We start from the raw sequence: 20406 nt of genomic DNA, 5'->3' as shown, positions 1-20406 counted from the left end.
TTTCATTAGCTATGCGTATTTACCATATTTACCAATAAATATGTACATTAATATCCTGCATCGAGTACAGAGCCCTAAATGAAGATCAGATTAGGATGGGATTACAGGGCGAAAAACTTCTTAGGCCACCCCAAATTTCCTGTTGATGTCACCGGGGGACTGTCCCAAAGAACCCTGAGTGCAGTCCTGCCTGGCCCAAAGCACAGTTTGGCCCTGCCAGGCTGTCAACTGACAGCCAGCCCCCCATGACCACTGTACTAAGTATATGAACCTAAACAAGGAACTGGCTTTTGAGCTGGGATTACAGCTAGAAATCTTTCTTGGGCCACCCAAAACCATGCCTGTGTACCACCAGGGGACTCTTCTGAACATCTCTGACCAGAGTCTTGCCCAGCCCAAAGCACAGTTTGTTTATGCCAGGCTGCCAACTGACAGACCCCCCCATGCCCACTGTACTGTATATATGGGCTCGAATAAGGAACTGGCTTTTCATCTGAGATTATGACTGGAAATCCCTCATGGGCCACCCCACACCATGACACTGTGGCACCGAGGGACTCCCGGGTCCTGCTGTGCTCTACTCCCCCCCCACACCCCACACTGCTCCGGGTCCAGCCCTGTTCTGCCCCCCACTACTCCAGGTCCAGCCCTGCTCTACCTCTCCCCCCCACCGCTCCAGGTCTGGCCCAGCTTCAGCCCCCTGCTGCTCTGGGTCCAGCCCTGTTCTACCACCCCCACCATTCCAGGTCCAGTCCTGCTGCCCCCCCTGCCCCCCCATCGCTCTGGGTCCAGCCCTGTTCTACCCCTCCCTCCCTGCCACTCTGGGTCCAGCCCCACTCTACCCTCCCTCCCTCATGCCGCTCCGCATCTTCCTGGCCCATGTCTGCCTCCCCCTCCCTGCCGGCTATTCTGGGGGGGTTGGGGCTAGGTGGCAGGTGTGGCGCTGCCACCCTGATCCCTCACCCCTTCTCCCTCAGGCAGAGAGGCACGGGGAAGTCCTGCTGCTCAGGTGTCCAGGGCATGTTTGCTGCCGCCACAAACTTCCCCAGCAGCAGCTCAAACTTGGGCCCACGGAGTCAATCGCCACCTGCTCTCTAGGCAGCACATTCGCAGTTGCTCAAAAGCATTATGGACAGACAGATACACAGACTAAGCCTTTTATTATATTAAAATGCATAGCTAATTAAATTCTCTCTCTTTAGAATGTGTAATTCTATTAATAAGAAGCTTTTATTGGGTATAGATTAACTTTGAACGAGGAACTGGGGATCAGGAATAAGGAACTGAGAATACAGAATCAACTTCAGCCTCCTAACCAAAAGTGGGTCTCAAGAATATTTGAAAGGGTTGTGAGCAAGTCGGAGAAAAACACAGGAAAGCATGGGGTTCCCTTTGCAGACTGGCAGCATTCCAGCTTGCAAGAAACTGCTTGGAGTGATTGAAGACATGTGCGTATGTGAGCCTGCACACGCACACATACATGGCCAGCATGCAGCCAGGCAGGGTTGTGGGAGCAGCCCTAGCAGCTGGATGCAGGTAAGTGTATGGGAAATGGGGGTTGGAGGTCCAGGGTTTGGGGACTATCTGGGTGCTGGTGAGGGGGGAAAGGGGTGCCTGCCAGCAATGGAAGAAAGTGGTCAGGCACTGAGGCTGCTTGGCGGGGTGGGGAAGTTGCCTGCCTCTCCAGCAGGGTTAGAGAGCAGAGGGAGTCCTTTGGGGATGGCAGGGAACTGTGTAGCTGGGCCAGTGGCACCAGGGCCAGAGCCCGTAATCATAGGGGCAAGGCAGCCAGGAGACATTGCTTGGGGGGCAGGTGGGGCTGTGACCAGGCTACCTGGTGTCACACAGGAGCCCCAGCCCAGGATGCAGGGTGCCACAGCTCCCTCCCACCCCCCTCCATCCAGCCCATACTGGGGCTGGACTCGCTCTGCTGTTGCCCGCATGAGCTGGAGCTGCTGCAGCCACTGTGCTCCAGCCTGAGCTGGACAGGTACAGCTGGGGGCCCCCTCTGGCAGGGTTGGGGAAAAGGGCAGGGGACTGCAGATTGGGAATGAGGGGTACCAGCATGGCCCAGAGAAGCAAGGGACTGTGGGTTGGGAGTGAGGGCACTGGCAGGGCCAGGGGTTCATGGCTTGTGAGTGAGGGCACCAGCAGGACCAGAGAGCTGTGGGTCAGAAGCCCAGGGGGCTGTGGGTGGGAATTGGCCACTGATGTTTAGAAATGGGTCCTGGTACAAAACAGGTTGAAAACCACGGCTTTAATCAGTCTGGGAATGTGGCTGAGCAGGGGTTGAGGCACTTCAGCTGGGAGTCTCTTACATGGAATGGCTGGCAAAGCCTCTCACATCTCTGTGCTTCAGTGCAGAAGGGCTGGAAGTCAAGGAGCTTCCACATCCCATCTGGAAGGGAGAAGTTGATGCGACTGGCTCTGGTTCAGCTTGAGGGGGCTCCCTTGCCAGGAAGTTGGGCTCTTGGTGAGAGGTTTCTGTCCATCAGTGGAGTTGTGGCTGGTGCTTCAGAGTTCCACCACACAGACCTAAGGGACAGACATGGCCAGGCATGCTCACTGCCTGGGGAGACCATGCCGCTCAGTACTCCTGGCAGGGGAGTGGGATTGGGCTGACCTTAACTCTGCTTCCTTGTATATTCCTGTCCCCTCACCCTACATGGTTCTATCCCACCCAGCAGCCCTGTCTCCTGTAGATAACTCAGTTTATGACTCATTGCCTGTTCAGTGCTTACTCTGGGTTCCTCCCTTATCCCATCTTGCTTGTACTCACTTCATCCCAAAAGGTTCTGCCCCTTCTTCTGTCACCATTCCCTTGGCCTTTCCCAGGAGCACTCTTGCATCCTTATTCCTTACCCCTAGCAGTTCTTCCTGCATTTCAAGGGATTCTGACCATACCTGTCTTACTTCCAGGGCACCTGTTTCAGCCTCCATAATTGTCTATCCCTTTGCTGCCCAAGAGCTGAGAGCTTCCATACCCTTCTGCTCCCTTCCAACAGCTCCTGTCTCAGATCCCCTATACAGCTGTCTCCCATGACTCCCTCTTGGTGCTGCCCCCAGTTCTCACCCCTGCTCCATCAGTCCCATACCCTGCCCTAGCAGTTCCCCATCCTGGCCAATTCTTCCTTCCCATTTGTATGCCCTTCAATTCCTTCCCACTACCCTTCTTTCTCTAGGGTTGCTACTCCATCATCTGTCTTCTACCCTAAGGCCCTTTAACTCCCTTGTGCCCCTCTTCCTAAACTCCTCCCATCTCCAGGGACTCCTTCTTTGATGGGCTACACCTCCCTAAGGTCCCCCAGCATCCTGCAAGCACCAGTAGTACCTGCAGTATCAGCATCACTGTAGCATGCCCTGGCTCTGCAAAGATCTGGTGCTCAGGTTTCCAAGCAGCGTCTGACACCCCTCCCCTCCCCCCCGCTTCACACCATGAAGGACTGCTGCCCTGGAAGCATGCCCTTCCCAGTTTCCAGAGGTGTAGGCACAAGTCTCTGAAGTGTTTTGACCGAGGTCAGTGGATACCCTCTAAAGGCCTTTGCTGCTACATGGCCGCTGAAGTCAAGCACATGGTATGGAGTTGCTGGGACAGGGTAAGGAGTTGTTCCCACTCCCTCTGTGCTCACACCAAAGGCGCTGCCTTTCTTCCTCGCTCTCAGATCAGCACAATGGCTGGAGGAACCAAACCTCCAACTATTCATGGGGCATGAAAACGGGGCCTCTTGAGCATTTGAATCCAGTCCCTGCTGTCATAACCAACCATATAATTTAATCCTCTACTAAGAGAATGTTCCAGATTCTCCTTCCTCTGATGGTTAGAGGTCTTTTCATTTTCAGCCTAAATTTATCACAGCTAGTTTGTTCCCTCTGCTCTTGTGCCAACAGTGTCCATTACTTAAGTAACTCCTGCACCTCCCCAGCATTTCCCTCTCTGATGTATTTATAGATATAAATACAGCCCAGATCAGCTTTTTTGTCCCAGAAAGCTCGTCTGACACCTTTTTCAACTCTACATTTGGTCCAGAAAAAGATAGCACCAAAAAAACCTTGCTTCTTGCATATTACCTGGACCTTCACAGCTACAGTTGTATTTATAGCTGGCAGTCCTACCCCTTCAAAGCTGTGGTATTGCTCGGTCAGATGGACAGCTTGGTTTAAGTCCCTTCTCATGGAACAGGCTTTTGTTTCCAAACATGGGCCTCCTCTGGTCTGCAGAATCATGGGAGGTGAGGGCTCAGAGCCATCAGAATTCTCTTTTCTCTAGAGAACACCCCAGAAAGAAGGGTCCCTAAACTGAAGGGCAGAATAGCAAGGCAGTCTCACATTTTGCTGCTCTGGATTCAGCCAATAAAAGCAAGGATCACTGTCCCCTCCAGGCCGGGGGGTGGAGAAACATAAGGAGTCTGGACTATGTGGAACCGATGGGACTCCTTTAATCAAGGCTGGGCAGATAGAACTCATAGATCAAAGGGCTCTACCTCTGTGTGCATGTTCAGATCATCTTAGAAGTTGGCAGTCAGGGTAGAAGTAGCTATGGAAGTTTAGGCTTACTTTGGTCAAAATGTCCTAAGGGAGAGCACCCCATAAATGTGGTGGGTCTTGGCTTCAGGGATGATGGGGGTATGGCTCTATGCAATAAGGAAAAAGCATTCCCCAATGTCTGTGTAGCTACAACCTCCCCTTCTCCCCCTTCCTCCTCCAATGGTTCTTTCACTGGCTTGGATAGGCTTAAAGAACTGCCTCTAGTTTACTTTTATACCTCTAGCTATTTGCTCCCAACAAAGTGCAGTGCCTGATGTAATTTGCTGGCTTCACTCAAGTTGGTAGGGTCTCTCCAACTAAAGAGTCACCCCAACTGGGATACTTCCTGCTCCCTGTTGAACTCAGAAGCTCTTTCTTTTAGGAATGCCATTCTAAGGAATTCTTGTGCCTCACTCCTTCCAATTCAAGCAGAGTGAGCCCTGGCGGGGCAGAAACAGGGGATATTGCTGGAAGGGCAAGAGCAAAGCTGCTGTGTACTGAGTGGTACAACCTTCCCAGTAATCCATGTGGGTTTGCATCCTTGCATGAGTGGATCCAACATTTACCAAAAGGGAAGTGCAGCACAGCATCCCTCAGACCATGGGATGAATTGCTTCTGGAGCCTTTGGGCTAGTAGAGGACATCAGAGAGTGATGGAAGAGCAACTCTGGGGCACCCTGCATCAGCCAGGGGCATCAGCAGAAGGGAGGGACAGGTTCCTTCTTTCAGCACCTCATCTCAGTCAACAGGAAATACAAGTGGGGGTGAGCAGCAGGGAGCAGGTTCAGGAAAAGAAAACCTACCCATGGCCTCCACTGTCCCGTGCCGAGCCTGGCACCCTGCACCAGTCACAGCTCTGGGGTTCCCCCAGGGACACCAGTGGCAGAAGAGGGACTACACCACTACATCCCACTGGATCCACTCCTGCATCTTTACTATGCTATATACTGCCTTCTTGTACACTTATGCCACCCTAGCAGAAACTGCACTGCTGAACAAAATGGTGCTTGGGCTGGCTCTGACCACAAATGCAGACTGAGCCAACACCAAGCTGCCTGGGGAGGACAAGAAAACAAAGGTCTGAGTAACAGTGAGAAACAGGCTCCAGCAACATCAGCTCCCTATGGGAACAAATACTGCTTGGGAACAGGGCCCAAGGGGTCAGGAGAGAGGTTCCCCCCATGTCTTCTTCATAGTGTGGCTGTGACAGAAGAGAATTCTTTCTCTCCCTCTTCTACCACCCACATACCCGCTGGTCTTTATCTGATGGAGCAGAGGTCCCCCCCACTCAGCCTTTTGCACTAAACTACCTACCAGGCACTAGGCTGCAACAGTGGAATCCAAGCCTATCCTTGAATCAAGCATGGGGTCCATGTATTCCAAGGGCAGGTAATAGGAATTTACCTGTAACTGCTTCTCTGCTAAGCCCTTTCTCTTTGCTTGAAAGCATGCCAGCAACCCTGGGGACCCCTAAAGGAGAAATGTAAGCCCCAATGCATCGGCTTCCCTCCCACTGCTCCCTTTCTTACCTGTGGGCTGTTCCTCAGGTGGCTGTCCATCCAGTTGTGAATGGAAAGGTGGATGGTACTGTTTCAGAGGCACCAGCAGAGGTTTCTGTGTCCTCAACAGGGGGATGACAGGGATGAGGTGAGGCCGATGGGTCTTCCATAGGTTCTTGACTAGGGGGCTGGGCTGATGGCTTATTTCATGGGGACAGGGACGAGCTTCAAGGGAGAGAGACAGTGAAAACAACAGATTCATTTGCATGGGTAACCCAGTGCCTGGCAGCTTCATGTGGCACAGCACTCCAGTGGGCAGCCACTCTCACTCTCACTTTAGCCTCTGCTTCCCTCAGGACTCAGCTGAGTGCCCCAACTGGAGATCATCAGACCCTGCCAGCCAAGTAGGGCTGATATGAGTGGCTTTGAAGGACCCTGAGGAACCTAGCAGACCATGTAGAATTGGCTGGAGATGGAGGCAAACACCTTGTGGCAGTGGGGAGGACCATAGCACATGTCATCAGCCTCTCACAAATCCCACTGCTTCTGCCCAATAGTCACCTTCACTGGACCCCTTCTGTTCCCCTCAGCCCCCTCTCAGAGCCACAAGGGATGGGTACTTGTCAACCCCACAGGGGCTGAGACTCAAGCAGCAGAGCAGAGAGACAACCCCCTCCTCTACCAGCCTGAAATATTCCCCACTCTTCAGCTAGACTGGCCATGCCACATCTGACTGTGAACAATTCAATCTTAAGGAGCTGCCAGAGAAAGGCATCTCCCTACCAACAGGTTCTAGGAGGAGCACTGGCTGCAATTAGGAATCAGACCTTACGTTTGTCCAACCAAACTCATTCTCTTCTACTGAATTCCTCCCATGTCCAGCAGCATGACTAGGGATCTGGGTTTTCCACTTACTGTGGAAAAACATGGATTTTCTACTTTAAAGAGAAAAAACTGGGAAACTGTGGGTTTCTCCTTGCAGTCTGCAAGGGGCTGCTTGGGGCTGGGGGAAGCAGGACACAGGGGTTGCCTTGTGCATGTGTGCATGCATGTGGAAGCCAGGCAGGGTGGTGGAGAATGGCTCCTACAGCTCCCTCCAGGTAAATCAATGGGGGGTGGGAGGGGGAGCACAAGTGATGTGGTGAGGGGGCATGTGTACCCCCAGATTTCTGCTCCCAAAATGGGGTGCAGAGCTACAACTGGGTCAGACCACCTCTGGGCAAGAGCTGCCTCCATGGCCTAGTGGGCAGGACCCAGCACAAGAGGGAGTGTCACACTGCCATGGCCACCAAGGTGAGGTGCCCCTGCCCACCTAGCAGCAGCAGGGGGCACAACTCTGCCTGCCACTGCCACATCTCACCTTGGCAGCCATGGCAGCGTACTGCATCGCCTGTGCCCCCCCCCACACATTGCCTGTACCCCCCACCTCTCCATACACCCCTGCCTCCTCACAAACTAGGGGGAGGTGGGGCTAAGGCTTGGGAGTGAGGGGCAACAGCATGGGCGGGGGTAGGGCACTGGTATATCAGGGTTACACAGTTCCACCAAGCAGCGGGGGGACAGCCACAGCTAGACCTGCATCCTGGTGAGCGAAGTGGGCACAGGGAGCTCTGATTTTCCATGATAAAAACAAAATCAAAAGCCAAAATATATAGGTATTTAGAATTTATTTTATTATAATGCTCGGATCATCTCTGGGTGGTGCAATCACCTATCCTGGAAATCTTCAAGAGGATACTGGATGGTCACCTTGCTGGGGTCAGCTGACCCCAGTTGTCTTTCCTGTTAGCGCAGGGGGGCTGAACCTGATGACTTTGCAAGGTCCCTTCCAGCCCCTTACAATCTATGAATCTATGAGAGCAGCTCCCTCCCAGTAAGTTTATGTGGAGGGGGGGCAAGAGGGGGTGGGAGGAGGGGCACAGGTCATGTGGTGGGGAAAGGGACACTACCCACACACTGGGGCAGGGGACTGGCATATAACAGGGCTGCTCAGCACCACAAAGCAACAGGGGGAGCAGCCACAGCTGGACCCTCATCCTGGGGAGCAAAGCGGGTAGGGGGAACTCTGATTTTCCATAATAAAAAACCCGAATATCATATGCCAAAATTTATAGGTATTTAGAATTAATTTTATTATAATAATTGAGGCACTGGTAGGCTTCCAAATTGCTTTAAAATTGTAAATATATCAATAAAGCATTGTGTTCAACTGACACCTATATATATAGTGGTGTGTCATTTTAATCATGGAAAATGTGGATTTTGGAGTTTTTAATCAGAGAATTTGGGATTTTTAAACAGAAAACCAGGATCCCTGATCATGACCCATCTAAGTGCTTATGCTGAGGTGAGGTCTCCATCAGCCAGCTAGTACTTGCAGAACCACAGGGGGCATGGAACAGGCCCTAATCACTTACTAATATTTTAAATAATATAGCAATGAATTTATCTTTGGAGCTGCCACTGCCCTTGTAGCTTGGAGAATCTGGGAAACTATGTTTCATCTCCCTCCTGCTTTCTGGGCTTGGTTGCTACAAATTGTCAAACCAGCATTATAATTAAGGAGTAACTTGTTCAGTTCACTTCATATTTGGTAGAATAATTCTACTTCTTCCCCAGAGCTAACCTACCAATTTTGAGGCTGCAATTCCTGTGGTTTGTGGATTTTCGGTGGAGTAACAAAATTGCCCTTATAGAAACTGTAGCAATTTTAGCTATGTGTGGATCCTGCTGTCCCATAATCATACACACCCACACTTTCTTAGCTATGTCTTGATACTGCTATCCCCTAATCATACACACTTACTGCAAGAAAATGTGTGCCAAGACAACCTTCCTTTTAAATGGTGAGACTCTTGACTAGCATTTAGTTTTCTCCTCTGCAGATAGGACATTATTATGTCTTCTGGATTTTTGCCCTGTGAAGAAAGCACTGAAATTGTAGAATCATACTGTCAGAGTCATCTAGTCCAAGGCCCTGCATAGCAATGCGTGTGCTAAATACTAGGGACACACCGATAGAGATTTTTTGGGCCGATACCAATGGTCAATTTTTAACAAGCCATATCGGCTGATACTGATCCAATACATGGCCAGGCAGCTTGGAGAGCAGCGTCTGGCCGGTAAGCCTGCTGTGGGGGAAGGAGCAGGGGGAGGGAAGGGGTGTGGTGGGGGGCAGATCAAGGCCACCACGGTGAGGGACAGAGTGGAGCTGGCACTGGGGCAGAGGCAGGCACTGCCCAGCCGGAGTGGGGTGGGGCATGGGACAGAGCTATGAGTGGTTCATCCAGGGGGCCGTGGGGGTTGGCTGTTGCTGCTTCGGCGCACCCCAGGAGGCATGGCGGGGTGTGCCCCCTGTACCTGCGTGCGGGGCAAGGGCAGGCTGCTGCTGTTGGTTGGGGCTGGGGCACTGCCCGGCTCTTCCTGGCTGGGGGCTCAGCTGCACTTGGGGCAGTGACACTGGGAGGGGGGCTGCAGCCACCCCAGAATTTGCCATAGGCCCACCAACCCCCCTCCCGGCACCACTGCCCTGCGAATGGGGCTCTGGCTGGGCCAGGTCATGGGGCAATCCCCACAGTGCAGCAGGGAGCAGGGCAGGGGTGAATGATTCACCCCTGCTCTTACCCCACTGCCTCCTGCACTGTGGGGGTCTCGATCTGCCACCCCAAAGCCCAGGTAAAGAAAACAGATATAAACTTACCTGCCTGCTCAGCCAGCTGTGATCCTGGCTGCGGAGGGTATGTGTGCGCCCCTCCCAGCCACATAGCAGCTTGCGGCCAGGCTGCCCTGGGACTCTACCTGCTACCTGTGATTGGAGGGGCTGATCCTGGTTAGCCCCTCCCTTCTGCCACATATGTGTGCCCCCCATACCTCCTGGGCTGCGCGTAGGGAGCCACCCCCCGCCACTTCCCCTAGATAAGCCGCAGCTCGTTCCCATGCCATGCCTTGCTCCCTCCCTCACCACGGGGGCCTCAATTTGCCCTACCCCTTCCCCCGCAACAGACTTACTAGTCTGACACTGCTCTCCACACTACTGGGTTGCGGTCCTGGCTGCCTGCATGCTATGCTGCAGCTGCGCACATGAACAGAGCATTTATCGGCGACATTATTGGCCACTCAGCCAAAAAAAAAGCCAATTGCTGATACTGTCAATTTTCCTTATGTCGGCACCAATACAATATGGGACTGATGTATCAGTGTACCTCTAGTAAATACCAAATCAGTCTCTCCTCACAAGGAGGAACACTCAACCCCACTCCAGCAAGCCATCTCCTGAACTTGGTAGCAAAGTTCTGGCCCGCACTTTGAAGGGCCCAGCATTTCCCAGGCTAGCCAAGTTTCCAAAAAACTCAGGACAATTGTACACCCAGCCTACAGAGTTCCTTGAAAGTCAATGGCTCTTGGTTATTTTGTTAGCAATACTACGAGGCTGTGGCAGCCACTCCCTAGTATTAAATCCCCATCTGCAGTGGGAATCTAGGAGATAACAGCCCAGCTCCAGACCATCCAGCACTTGCCCCATGATGTCCATGTGACTGCCAACATATACCTTACTTCAGCAATGTCCAGGAAGTGCCATGGATCCCTCCAAACTATTCATTGCACACAGGATACCTCGGATGTGTAGCCTGGAGTGGACATATAGGACACACTCCTTCCCTTCCCTTACCAAAACTGGAAATGGAACCACTATAGGGATGGAAGAAGCTGCTGCTAAACAACTCCTGCCCCATTCATCATGTTCCTGGGCGCTGGCTTCTCTGGATAATGAAGCAGGTTTGTTTTTTTCTTTCACATTTTTATCACTTGGTATTGGGAGATCTCAGCCGGGTGAATGCTAGAGCTGGAAACTGTACAACCCTAGGTTAAGTGATGCCCCTACCCCAGGCTTAAAGACCTGCCATAGCTGATGAATGGAAACAGACCAGGGTGCTGGGACAGCAAATGTGATGAGTGGCGGTTGATTCTGAGCCAAGCAGAGGCAGCTGTTAAGTGAAGGTTAAAAAAAACCTCCAGCTGTGGTTCCCCAGGACCAGCTCCATGGTCCTTGCCTCATGTTCACATTCTATTCCAGCTGATGGAAACTGAGAGCCCACTCAGTGGTATAGTTTGGCCTTGGGAATCAGTTGGGGGGCAAATTCAATAGTGTTTCTAGCAATAAGGGAATGGGTGTTGCTGAGTGAAAAAGGAGAACATTCCCTATTACACCTGTTTGCCACTGCTATTCTCCATGCACAAAGACAGCGTGCTGACAGGCTGGTGGACTCGGCACATGGGACTTGCCACATTTTTCTCTTCTGCCATCTGTAATGATAGTAAGAGGGGCATTTCACACAACAAGCAAATCAGTCCTGAACTCTGGAACGATCCTTTCCCGCAGTCCCTCTGCAGTGGACAGACAGAATGTAAACCAGATCAAACACCATAAACATCAAACACCAGGCACCACTCCTGCAACAGAGGAACCTAGGCCTGAGGCTCTAGATTTATCCTAGAGATAGTAAATAGGCTTTATGGCTCATCCTGTCCAGTCTGCAGCTTCCACTGCCTAGAAAACTGACAAAGAAGGACTCTGACCTCAGGCCTTCCTAAACTATTAGTCTGACAGAAGGCAAAGTAAAGGTCCACCTTATACATTGAAGCAAGGTTTTGGGGGGGAATATCTTCTAGTGAACCAGCTTTATAGTTGATTGAATCCAAACTGTATAGTTGAAACTATACAGTAGATCTAGTAAAATATATTACCAAAAACCTTGCTTCTCACATATTCCCTGGACCATCATCATGGCTACAGCAACATTTTAAAACTCCACTACTAATATGTCTCTATATAGGGTGACTATACGTCCCAGTTTAGCCAGGGCAGTCCTGGATTTCAGAGGCCAATCTCAGCCGGCTGGTTCAAATTAAAATGAGTGTCCTGGAAATGCAGGGACACAGGGCACAGTCCATCAGGGAGGCGCAACAGCATGGTGCACCACACCACACAGCCCTGCCCCACTAGTACCTGCAGCAGAGCCACTGACTTGAATAGAGAAAACTCCTTGGAGTAGGGGATGGTTGTGGGCATGCCTTACTTCCAACATGTGGCCAGCTTTCAACACAGATCAGTACTAAGGGCTCCAGGTACCTGCTCAGTTCTCTTTCCTGCACTGCTGCATCTGCCTGAATTCTTGAAAAAAGCAGGTCGCTTTCTTGATTTGGAAGGAGCAACTCTCACCTGGAAGAATTGTAATAGAGTGTCTTTACTTGTTCTGTGCTGCAAAAGCCAAGTCTCCCACAGAGAGGATCCAGGAAACTCAGGGAGAAATGGTCAACTATGGGGTTGCAGCATCAATGGGTGGGGTCACAGGGGTGGGGGGCTGAGGGTTGGGCGTGAGGGGCCACACTGAGAAAATGGGGCCATAAATAGGGTCATGCTGAGGAAAAGTTTGGGAAGCAGTTGTCTAGGCACTAGTCATGGGGCCCTGCAGATCCAAGTAGTAGGACTGGAGGTCTGGTCTGATAGCACAAGGTAAGATCAGGGGCCTGCAGCAGAGAGAGACTGAGTTTGGGGGCCCTGAGGCCAGAGTTCAAGACTGGAAATAAGATGAGGTAGCCTAATCAAGGCATGGAGCTGAAAACCCAGTGATGAGCAGGACCAAGTGAAGCACCCAAAGCTTATGCTGATCTCTGAGGTCAGTCTCCCCCAACTGCATAATCATTTCACCATCAGGGTATGGCAGGTGAGGTAATGGGGTGGGTGGTACCCTGGGAGGCCAGAGTGGAAGAAAACAGGATAAATGTGACCACTAGGGGGCACCACAGCCACCAAGAAGTGGGTCCTGTCATGCTACCATACACCTTCCAAAATCAAATGGTACCAAATAGTACCTGCTCCCTTCTGGTACATTTTGTCCTGCTTCTGAGCACTTTATCCTGCATGAATGTTTCTACACAAATCTTTTAAAGCATTTCAAAGGCATTTTGAAGCAATGCCTTTAATGCTACATCTGTCCACAGCCTCAGCAGTTGCCTCAGGCTCTGTTAAATATGTATGGTATTAGAGTAAGAACATATTCTGAACAGTTCCATGGTAATGTTTGCTACAACCTCTAACATGCACAGCTTGCTGATTATCAGTCTCAGCCCCCGTATATCACCAGAGTCTTGAACCAGCTCATGTGCAGTGCAGGGGCTGTGTTGGCTTCGAAATGTTATTTAAAGGTCTGTTTTTTTGGGAATTGGCTTATAGATATAGATATACGCATTATAAGGGGTCAAGATGGGCAGCAGGGGTTAAATGGATTTCCAAAGAGCGTGGGAGACACACACAGCTTCTCATAGCCCTGAGAGCAGACGAGCTGTCTAGCACAACAAGACCAATAGATGGACACAGTCTAAGAATGAAGGAGGGCATGCCATGACACGGGATCACAGACTTGTCTAACACAGACATGTTGTCTAGCACAACAAGGACACACAGCCTGGGAACCAAAGAAGTATGTACCATACTGCCCCATAACATGAGAGAAGTGACACCAGCAACAAAGCCTCAGAGAACAGGAGGGCCTAAGTCCTGTTTTGGGGAAATAGACCAAATTAGGACAAGGCCCGGAAGGCTACATGGATGCGTGACCACAGAGAGACAACCAACCAGAGATAGCCATGGATGAAGAGTCATCAGGAGTCATCAAGGGGGAAGGAGAATACAAAAGCAGAAATTTGAGATTAACAAAGTGTCCCATCCCTCCCTTTGTCCCATCCCTCCCTGTCCCATCCCTCCCTGTCTCTCCCTGAGAGGGGTCCCCATCCCCATCCCTGTTCCCCAGGAAGGGTCTCCAAGGCCACCATGGACTGAGGGCATACCAGTAGTCCGTCTCATGCACCCCACTGGAGGGGGGCTGTAGGCCTCAGCATCCCACTTCCAGACTGCTGACACCTAAGAGAGAGAGCCTCAGAGAGGAGCCTGCATCCTGACCAGACGTACTTTGACTCTGATGACAGCCCTAGGACTGGTAGATATAGAATTGTTTGGTAGTTTGCATTGTCGCTTTTTTGTTCTTACTCTGTATCAATAAACTCGACTATTATCAACTAGCAGGTGTTGTGGTCAGTTTGAGAGTTGTGCCTGCCTGGAACAAAGGTATGTGTGCCAGGTCCAAATCCAGTGTCAACAGCTGGACCAACAATCAGCTGAAAGGACTGATGGTTGCAGACTACTTTCCTAATTAATATGGACAAACACCACAGGTGCTCTACTTTGCACAGTGAAGGTTAGCTTCCCTAAGCCCAGGCCCAGGACCTGCCTTGTTTCAGAGCCCTTATGAAAGTATTAGCAGCACAAGGGAGAAACAGAGCCCAAACCTGAGACAGTCAGATCTCATAGCATTAAGCTTATGCCTCCCCTGTAGCTCCACAGCCTTGAATCTCACCCTGGGAAAACTACTTAAGCTGTAGGGAGACTGCAGTCACCAACCTTCCACACTCCCAGCCTTTTGGGGGTGGACTCCCTCTGCCGATGTACTACAAGCATCCTATATCAATAGCATCACAGTCAGGGACAGGAGACTGGATAACAAGGCATTTGTACAGGACACAGGTGTGCTTCGGGAAGAATGCGCCCCCACTTTCTCCTGCCATCTCCAGCTGTAGAGCTGGGCTGCATGGGTGGTGTCAACTTACCCTTACAGTCTCTTTGCCACTCCCTGTTCCTCAGCATAAACCCTTCTCTGTTCAGAGTGGCTGGAGTGTTACCCAAATCCAGCCCCTTATGTCAGCCAACCCTTCAGCTGGTAGACACTTGCAGGGAGTTATGCTGCTACTCTGAAAAGAGTATCTCTTTGCCCTGCCCCAGCTGCTGGGTTCTTACCAAGAGGCTTTCCTGACCCACCATTTTCTGTGGCGAGGTGTATTTCTGGTGCAGTTCATTCCTTTCTTTCCTTGTCCGGAGCCATTTCTTCTTCCTCTTCTTCTGGTTAAACTAGTTTGGAGAGTAAAGAAGCATTTCTCACTGCTGTTTTCCACAAGAGATAGGCTATTCCTAGGCCTGACAGAGACAGCAATCCCAGAGATGAGCCCCAAGGCCATAGCACCCATGTCTAGCCTTTATCTCCTGACAGTATGCTTCTCCCTACTGCCTTTCAGCTGCAGCTGTCCTCCAGGGAAGTGTGGGATGGAGTTAACAGCTTCCAGGAAAAGTCTGGCTTCCATCCCACCTGGCTAACTTCTTTACTTCGAATGCCCAGGGCCTGGCCTTCTACAGTCTAGGCAGTGCCCAGCTGTAGTTGATGGTATTGCAGGAATATCTACATCAGCATCCCTAAATAAGGTTAGAAAGGACAAACAAGTCCACCTAAGCCTGCATCCTGTCCATGATGGTGGCCACTGGATATTTGACAGACAGCCACAGCCTCTCTCATAATATTCTTAAGGAAACTATGTTTGGGATCCCTTTCGGGATCAATATATACCTCAAAGAAGGGGAAGACAAAAGACCCCTTCAGCTGCTGCTGCTACTGTTCTTCTACGTCCTCACGCAGAGAGCTATCTCAAGGTAAAGTCAATGATGATGAGCATCTAAGTCCAGCCATCAGAGCACCCCCGGGAATTTGCCTGCTGCAAACATCTGTGTTAGCACTGAAGCTGTATCCCTTATCCCCTGCTTGGCATAGCTTCAGCCAACCTGTCTCAGGGGGCTGGTTGCTCCTGGACCAGCCCCATTCACCTCTGACGAGGTGAAAGGCATAGAGATGGGAAAAAAGAAGGGTAATGCTAGGAATGGGGCAGAAGATGGATGGGGTGAGCCCTGGGCTGGGGGTTGGATAGGGCAGTCAAGGACCCCTAGCATTGTCCTGCCCCTGTAAGCACTCTTTGCTATGAGGTCACTGGCTGCTGCCCCTTGGTGGGTCCTTTCCATGACTGCATGGCTCTCACCTTCTCTGCCAAGCTGAGTAAGTGAGCAGGGAGGCCATCTGATTGGGAGCTGTTGGAGCCACTGGTGCTGTGCCAAAAAGAAGGGGAGGAGGAGAGAGACCATGAGTTATTTACAAAAATTTATAGGCCTGACAGACCCCTTCAATTCCACCAATCTGACCTCTCACAGGGCTCAGAGCAGAGAATCCCCAAGAGCTCTCCCAGCTCCTGGCTGTGCTGAGGGACATAGTGTAGACTCCCAGGACTGGAAAATCTGCCCATCTGAAGTTATGGTTATGTCTAGCTGGCCTTGTCACCCATTGGCTCTCAGACCATGCCTGCCTTTGCTTCTGAGATTAGACAGTACTCCATTCTCAAAAGGTCTTCCCACTATGGGGTTGCCCAGAGTGCATGATGGAGTTAGTTCTCCACCTGTCCTTTGCTACCAACTTCAAGTCTCTCCTGGGTTGGGTATCTCAGCCCTCTTCACTCATGCATGTGAGCCAATTTGTTCCTAGTAACTCAAACTAAAGAATGGGAAGCCACAAGGGTCCTGCTGGCCTCCTCTTGCCTGTTGGTACTCACTAGTCATGGAAGGGAACAGATAAACTTTCCATGGGCTGGGAGAGGTGCAGGAAGCACAGCCTGGCTGTCATGGGGCATCTCACAAGCCACAGAACACAGCCGGCTTCCGGTGGGGGGCAAGCCTTCACTCAGCCATCTCCAACCACAGGCATAGGTGGGGATTCCCAGAACTGCAGCACCCTGCAGGAGGGTTGCAGGGTGGATGGGACCATGGTACCTGGACTCAATGTCTGACAGGGAGTTGTCACTCCAGGTGCCATCTGAGTCCTCCTTATGCCCACGCTCCTTGAGCTTCTGACAGATTTGCTGCCGCAGCAGCTCCTGCAGCTCAGCCATACATTGCAGAAACTGAGGGAAGAGAGGAGAGAGTTAGGCCAGCAAGGACAGCACTCTGGGGGGGGCCTTGACTTAGCCTCCGTGCACTCAGATTCTATGCACACAAAGCCTTAGTGAAAGGAGCATTTACATCTCTTGACGTACAGAGCTGGAGACAATGGAAACTACTGCCCCAGGCAACTGGCCACAGGCTGAAGTGTGAGCTGAGTCAAGCTATGCTGTTAGGGGCTTCCCTGAGTTATATGCAAATAGAGCTGCTTGTTTGGCAGGCTGCATGGTGAAAGGGCAGAGAAAGTCAGCAGGCAGCAAGAGAAGCATCTGTGAATTTGACTGTGGGAGAAAACACAGGCAGCGCATCATGGCACCAGGCACATGGGAGCAGAGTTAGGCATAATGAGCAAAGAAAGTGCCTTCCATTCATGGCTGCTACTGCAGGCAAGGAAATGGGGCTTCAAAGCTTTTCTATCAAAATAAATAAGACTACACCAAAGAAATACCTTACTTGAGATCATCCATTTCTCCTAATTCAGAAAGCCTGCTGTGGGTACTGCTATGGGCAATGCCACTCTGCTCTGTAACATGACAAGTGGGACTCAGAGGGTATGTGTACACATGCTCCTGACTACGCAGTACCACTAGGTACTGCGCAGTCCTGGTGGCACATGGGTCATTTTCGACCCTACTGCGCAGTAGCAACGAGCTAATGTGCAGTAGTGGCGGCATCATAGTTAGTGCCCACAGATACTATGTCACCGTAGTGATGAGCTACATTGCTGTAGTTCATCGCTACAGCAACATAGCGTCTCGTGTAGGTGCAGCCAGAGACTCTGATTAGCAGGGCTTCAGAAGTGCCAGGGTTGGGATGGCTGGTATGACTGGCCCCAAAACAGCAGGAAACATTTGCCAACAGCTGGCCAGAGGCCAAGGCACTTCTACCCAATGCCAACATGTCTGCAACTTGTAGCAGCCCCACAGGGCACCAAACCACATCCTGATAACAAACAAGTATGTGAGGCTGCTACCCCCTGCTCCTTAGCATATATCCTCTCCATACAGAATGCCCCTAGTTAAGATGAAACTAAGCTTCAGTATAAGCCTTGTGCCCATTGAGTGCAGAGCACTGGCATAAATCTTAGTCTTCCCCTGCACTCTACTGCCAGTATGGTTCCTCTGTCTAATATCCCCAGTAGCATGCCTTGATTCTGGCAGTGCACCTGCATGCCCACAGTCTGTTCATATGCTGCCCCACACCTGTTGCCCACCAGAATCTGGAATAACTACAGATGTGGCCGTGCCTCACCGCAGTCAGAACCCATCCAGAGCTGGTCTAACAGGGTGTATCTATATGTGCAATTACAGTGCCTGAATAAATTGCAGAGCTTACTGCTCTGGACTTAATTGCTCCCAGGCAAGCCATTTGAATGTGCACCCATGATCAATTAACTCTGGAGCAATAGCTCCTCAGTTTATTCAGGTGCAGCACATGGAGCCTGGGCAGAACAGCCCTGGCTGGCAAGGGGCCCTGCGGGGTTCAGTCTGCCAACCTGGGGCTGCTGCCCCCAGCTCAGTGTGCTGCAGAGGGGCTGGCTGGGGCATGAGGGAGCTTCAGTGTGGGGCTACACATGTTGCTGTTGAGTGTTTTACTCTGCAGCAGGATAGTACTTGTATTTACAAGTACTATTCTGCTGTGAAGTAAATTAGTTTACTCCTGCCTAATAGGGGCACAAGTGTAGACACCAATTCTCAGGTCAGGGCTTTAAACTAGGCACGTCGGTGGAGGGGGAGGAAGAGGACCAAGGCAGCCACAGAACACCAAACCAAGAGACACCCACAAGAACAGCCCAGCCAAGTCAGGCGATGAGCACAATACCCAGGTAAGAGACAGGGGCCCAGACAGTCCGGGGATTGGGGGGAGGCGCATACACCCTCAGGAGGCCTTAAATGCCTCTACACTAATGCTCGCAGTATGGGGAACAAGCAGGAGGAACTTGCCCTCCTGCTAGCTAACACAAACTCAGACATAGTGGGGCTCACTGAAATGTGGTGGGATCCAACACACGACTGGATGGTAAACATCAAGGGCTACAGGCTGCATAGGCGGGATAGAACAGGGAGGAAACGTGGGGGTATGGCGCTCTACGTCAAGGAGAAATACACATCCTCTGCAAACAGCACTGGGTCTGAGGTAGGGCAGACAGAGGTGCTCTGGGTCAGAATACAAGGGAGTTGGGGGAAAGGAACCTAACGGTGGGGGTCTACTACAGGCCATCTAACCAGGGAGAAGAGCTGGACCGGGAATTCTCAGGTCAGCTCACGGAGGCAGTTAAGTCAAGGGAAGTGGTCATCATGGGTGACCTCAACTACCCGGACGTCTGCTGGGAAGAGCAGTCAGCCAGATTTGACTGCTCACGTACGTTCCTTGCTGAGATACAAGACCTCCACCTAACCCAAGAGGTGCACAGTCCCACCAGAGGAAATGCCTTGTTGGACCTGGTCCTGGCCACAGGTAATGACCTGGTGAGGGGACTGCGGGTGCTCGACCACCTGGGCGATAGCGATCATTGCCTACTGGAATTCACCATCCAGCGCAGGGTATCAAAGGCCTGCAGCAAGGCAGCAGCCCTGGACTTCAGAAGGGCAGATTTCAATGCGGTAAGGAGACTTGTCCAGGAAGCACTGAGGTCCTGGAGGGGAGGGGAGTTGGGAGTCCAGGAAGAGTGGTAGTTCCTTAAGGACACAATCCTCCAAGCCCAAAGGGTGACAATCCCCACGCAGATCAAGGGGGGCAAGAGTACTCAAAAGCCCCCATGGCTCACCAAAGGCATCTAAGAATGTCTCAAAGCCAAAAAGGAGGCGTACACCCAATGGAAGGGAGGGGCCATCACCAAGGAGGATTATACCTCCTTGGCTCGAGATTGTAGTGAGGCTATTAGGAAGGCTAAGGCAGAGATGGAATTGGGACTAGCGACCCGGATCAAAGATAACAAGAAGTCCTTTTTTAAATACATAGGGGGTAAAAAGGTGCCAAATAATGTGGGGCCTCTGCAGGACACGCTTGGTAATCTGGTGGTAGCACCAGATGACAAAGCTAATCTCTAACAGATTCTTTGCTTCCATTTTTCTGAGCAGGGACAGGGACATCCCCCACACTGGGATTCCAGACGGACCCAGGGGAGGCACAGCCAGGCCCAGGGTCAGCGAGGACCTAGTCAGGGAACTTCTGGTGGGACTGGATGTGTTCAAATCAGCAGGTCCTGACGATCTCCACCCCAGAGTGCTGAGGGAACTGGCAGAAGTCATTGCAGGACCCCTGACACAGCTCTACAAGCACTCATGGTGCTCTGGAGAGGTGCCATAGGATTGGAAAAGGGCCAATGTGGTCCCCATTTTCAAAAAAAGGGAGGAAAGAGGACTCAGAAAACTACAGGTTCATTAGTCTTACCTTGGTCCTGGGGAAGCTCTTTGAGAAAATTATCCAGGAGCACATCTGCAAGGGGCCAGCAGGGGAGTTTATGCTTAGGGGCAAACAGCACGGGTTCATTAGAGGCAGGTCCTGTCAGACCAACCT

The 20406-nt window shown here is 51.5% G+C and overlaps 1 protein-coding gene across 1 annotated transcript in view; it reads right to left on the bottom strand.

The window, feature by feature from the left end:
• Positions 1 to 2256: 2256 nt before the first annotated feature.
• The window catches only part of AGBL2 (ATP/GTP binding protein like 2), a 60545-nt gene continuing 42395 nt past the window's right edge, over positions 2257 to 20406 (bottom strand). Inside the window, exons 11-18 of the mRNA XM_025192008.1 lie at positions 16720 to 16850; positions 15939 to 16005; positions 14875 to 14985; positions 12154 to 12243; positions 11232 to 11327; positions 8830 to 8941; positions 6054 to 6248; positions 2257 to 2535 (exon numbers count right to left, since the gene is read on the bottom strand). Of these exons, the coding sequence (XP_025047793.1) occupies positions 2492 to 2535; positions 6054 to 6248; positions 8830 to 8941; positions 11232 to 11327; positions 12154 to 12243; positions 14875 to 14985; positions 15939 to 16005; positions 16720 to 16850 (846 nt within the window). The 3' untranslated portion in view covers positions 2257 to 2491. The remainder of the gene's footprint in view (positions 2536 to 6053; positions 6249 to 8829; positions 8942 to 11231; positions 11328 to 12153; positions 12244 to 14874; positions 14986 to 15938; positions 16006 to 16719; positions 16851 to 20406) is intronic.

This window comes from Alligator sinensis, unplaced genomic scaffold (genome assembly GCF_000455745.1).
Source record: "Alligator sinensis unplaced genomic scaffold, ASM45574v1 scaffold155_1, whole genome shotgun sequence".
Taxonomy (NCBI): domain Eukaryota; kingdom Metazoa; phylum Chordata; order Crocodylia; family Alligatoridae; genus Alligator; species Alligator sinensis.
The sequence above is the reverse complement of the archived record's forward strand: the minus strand, read 5'-3'. Positions and strand labels throughout refer to the sequence as shown.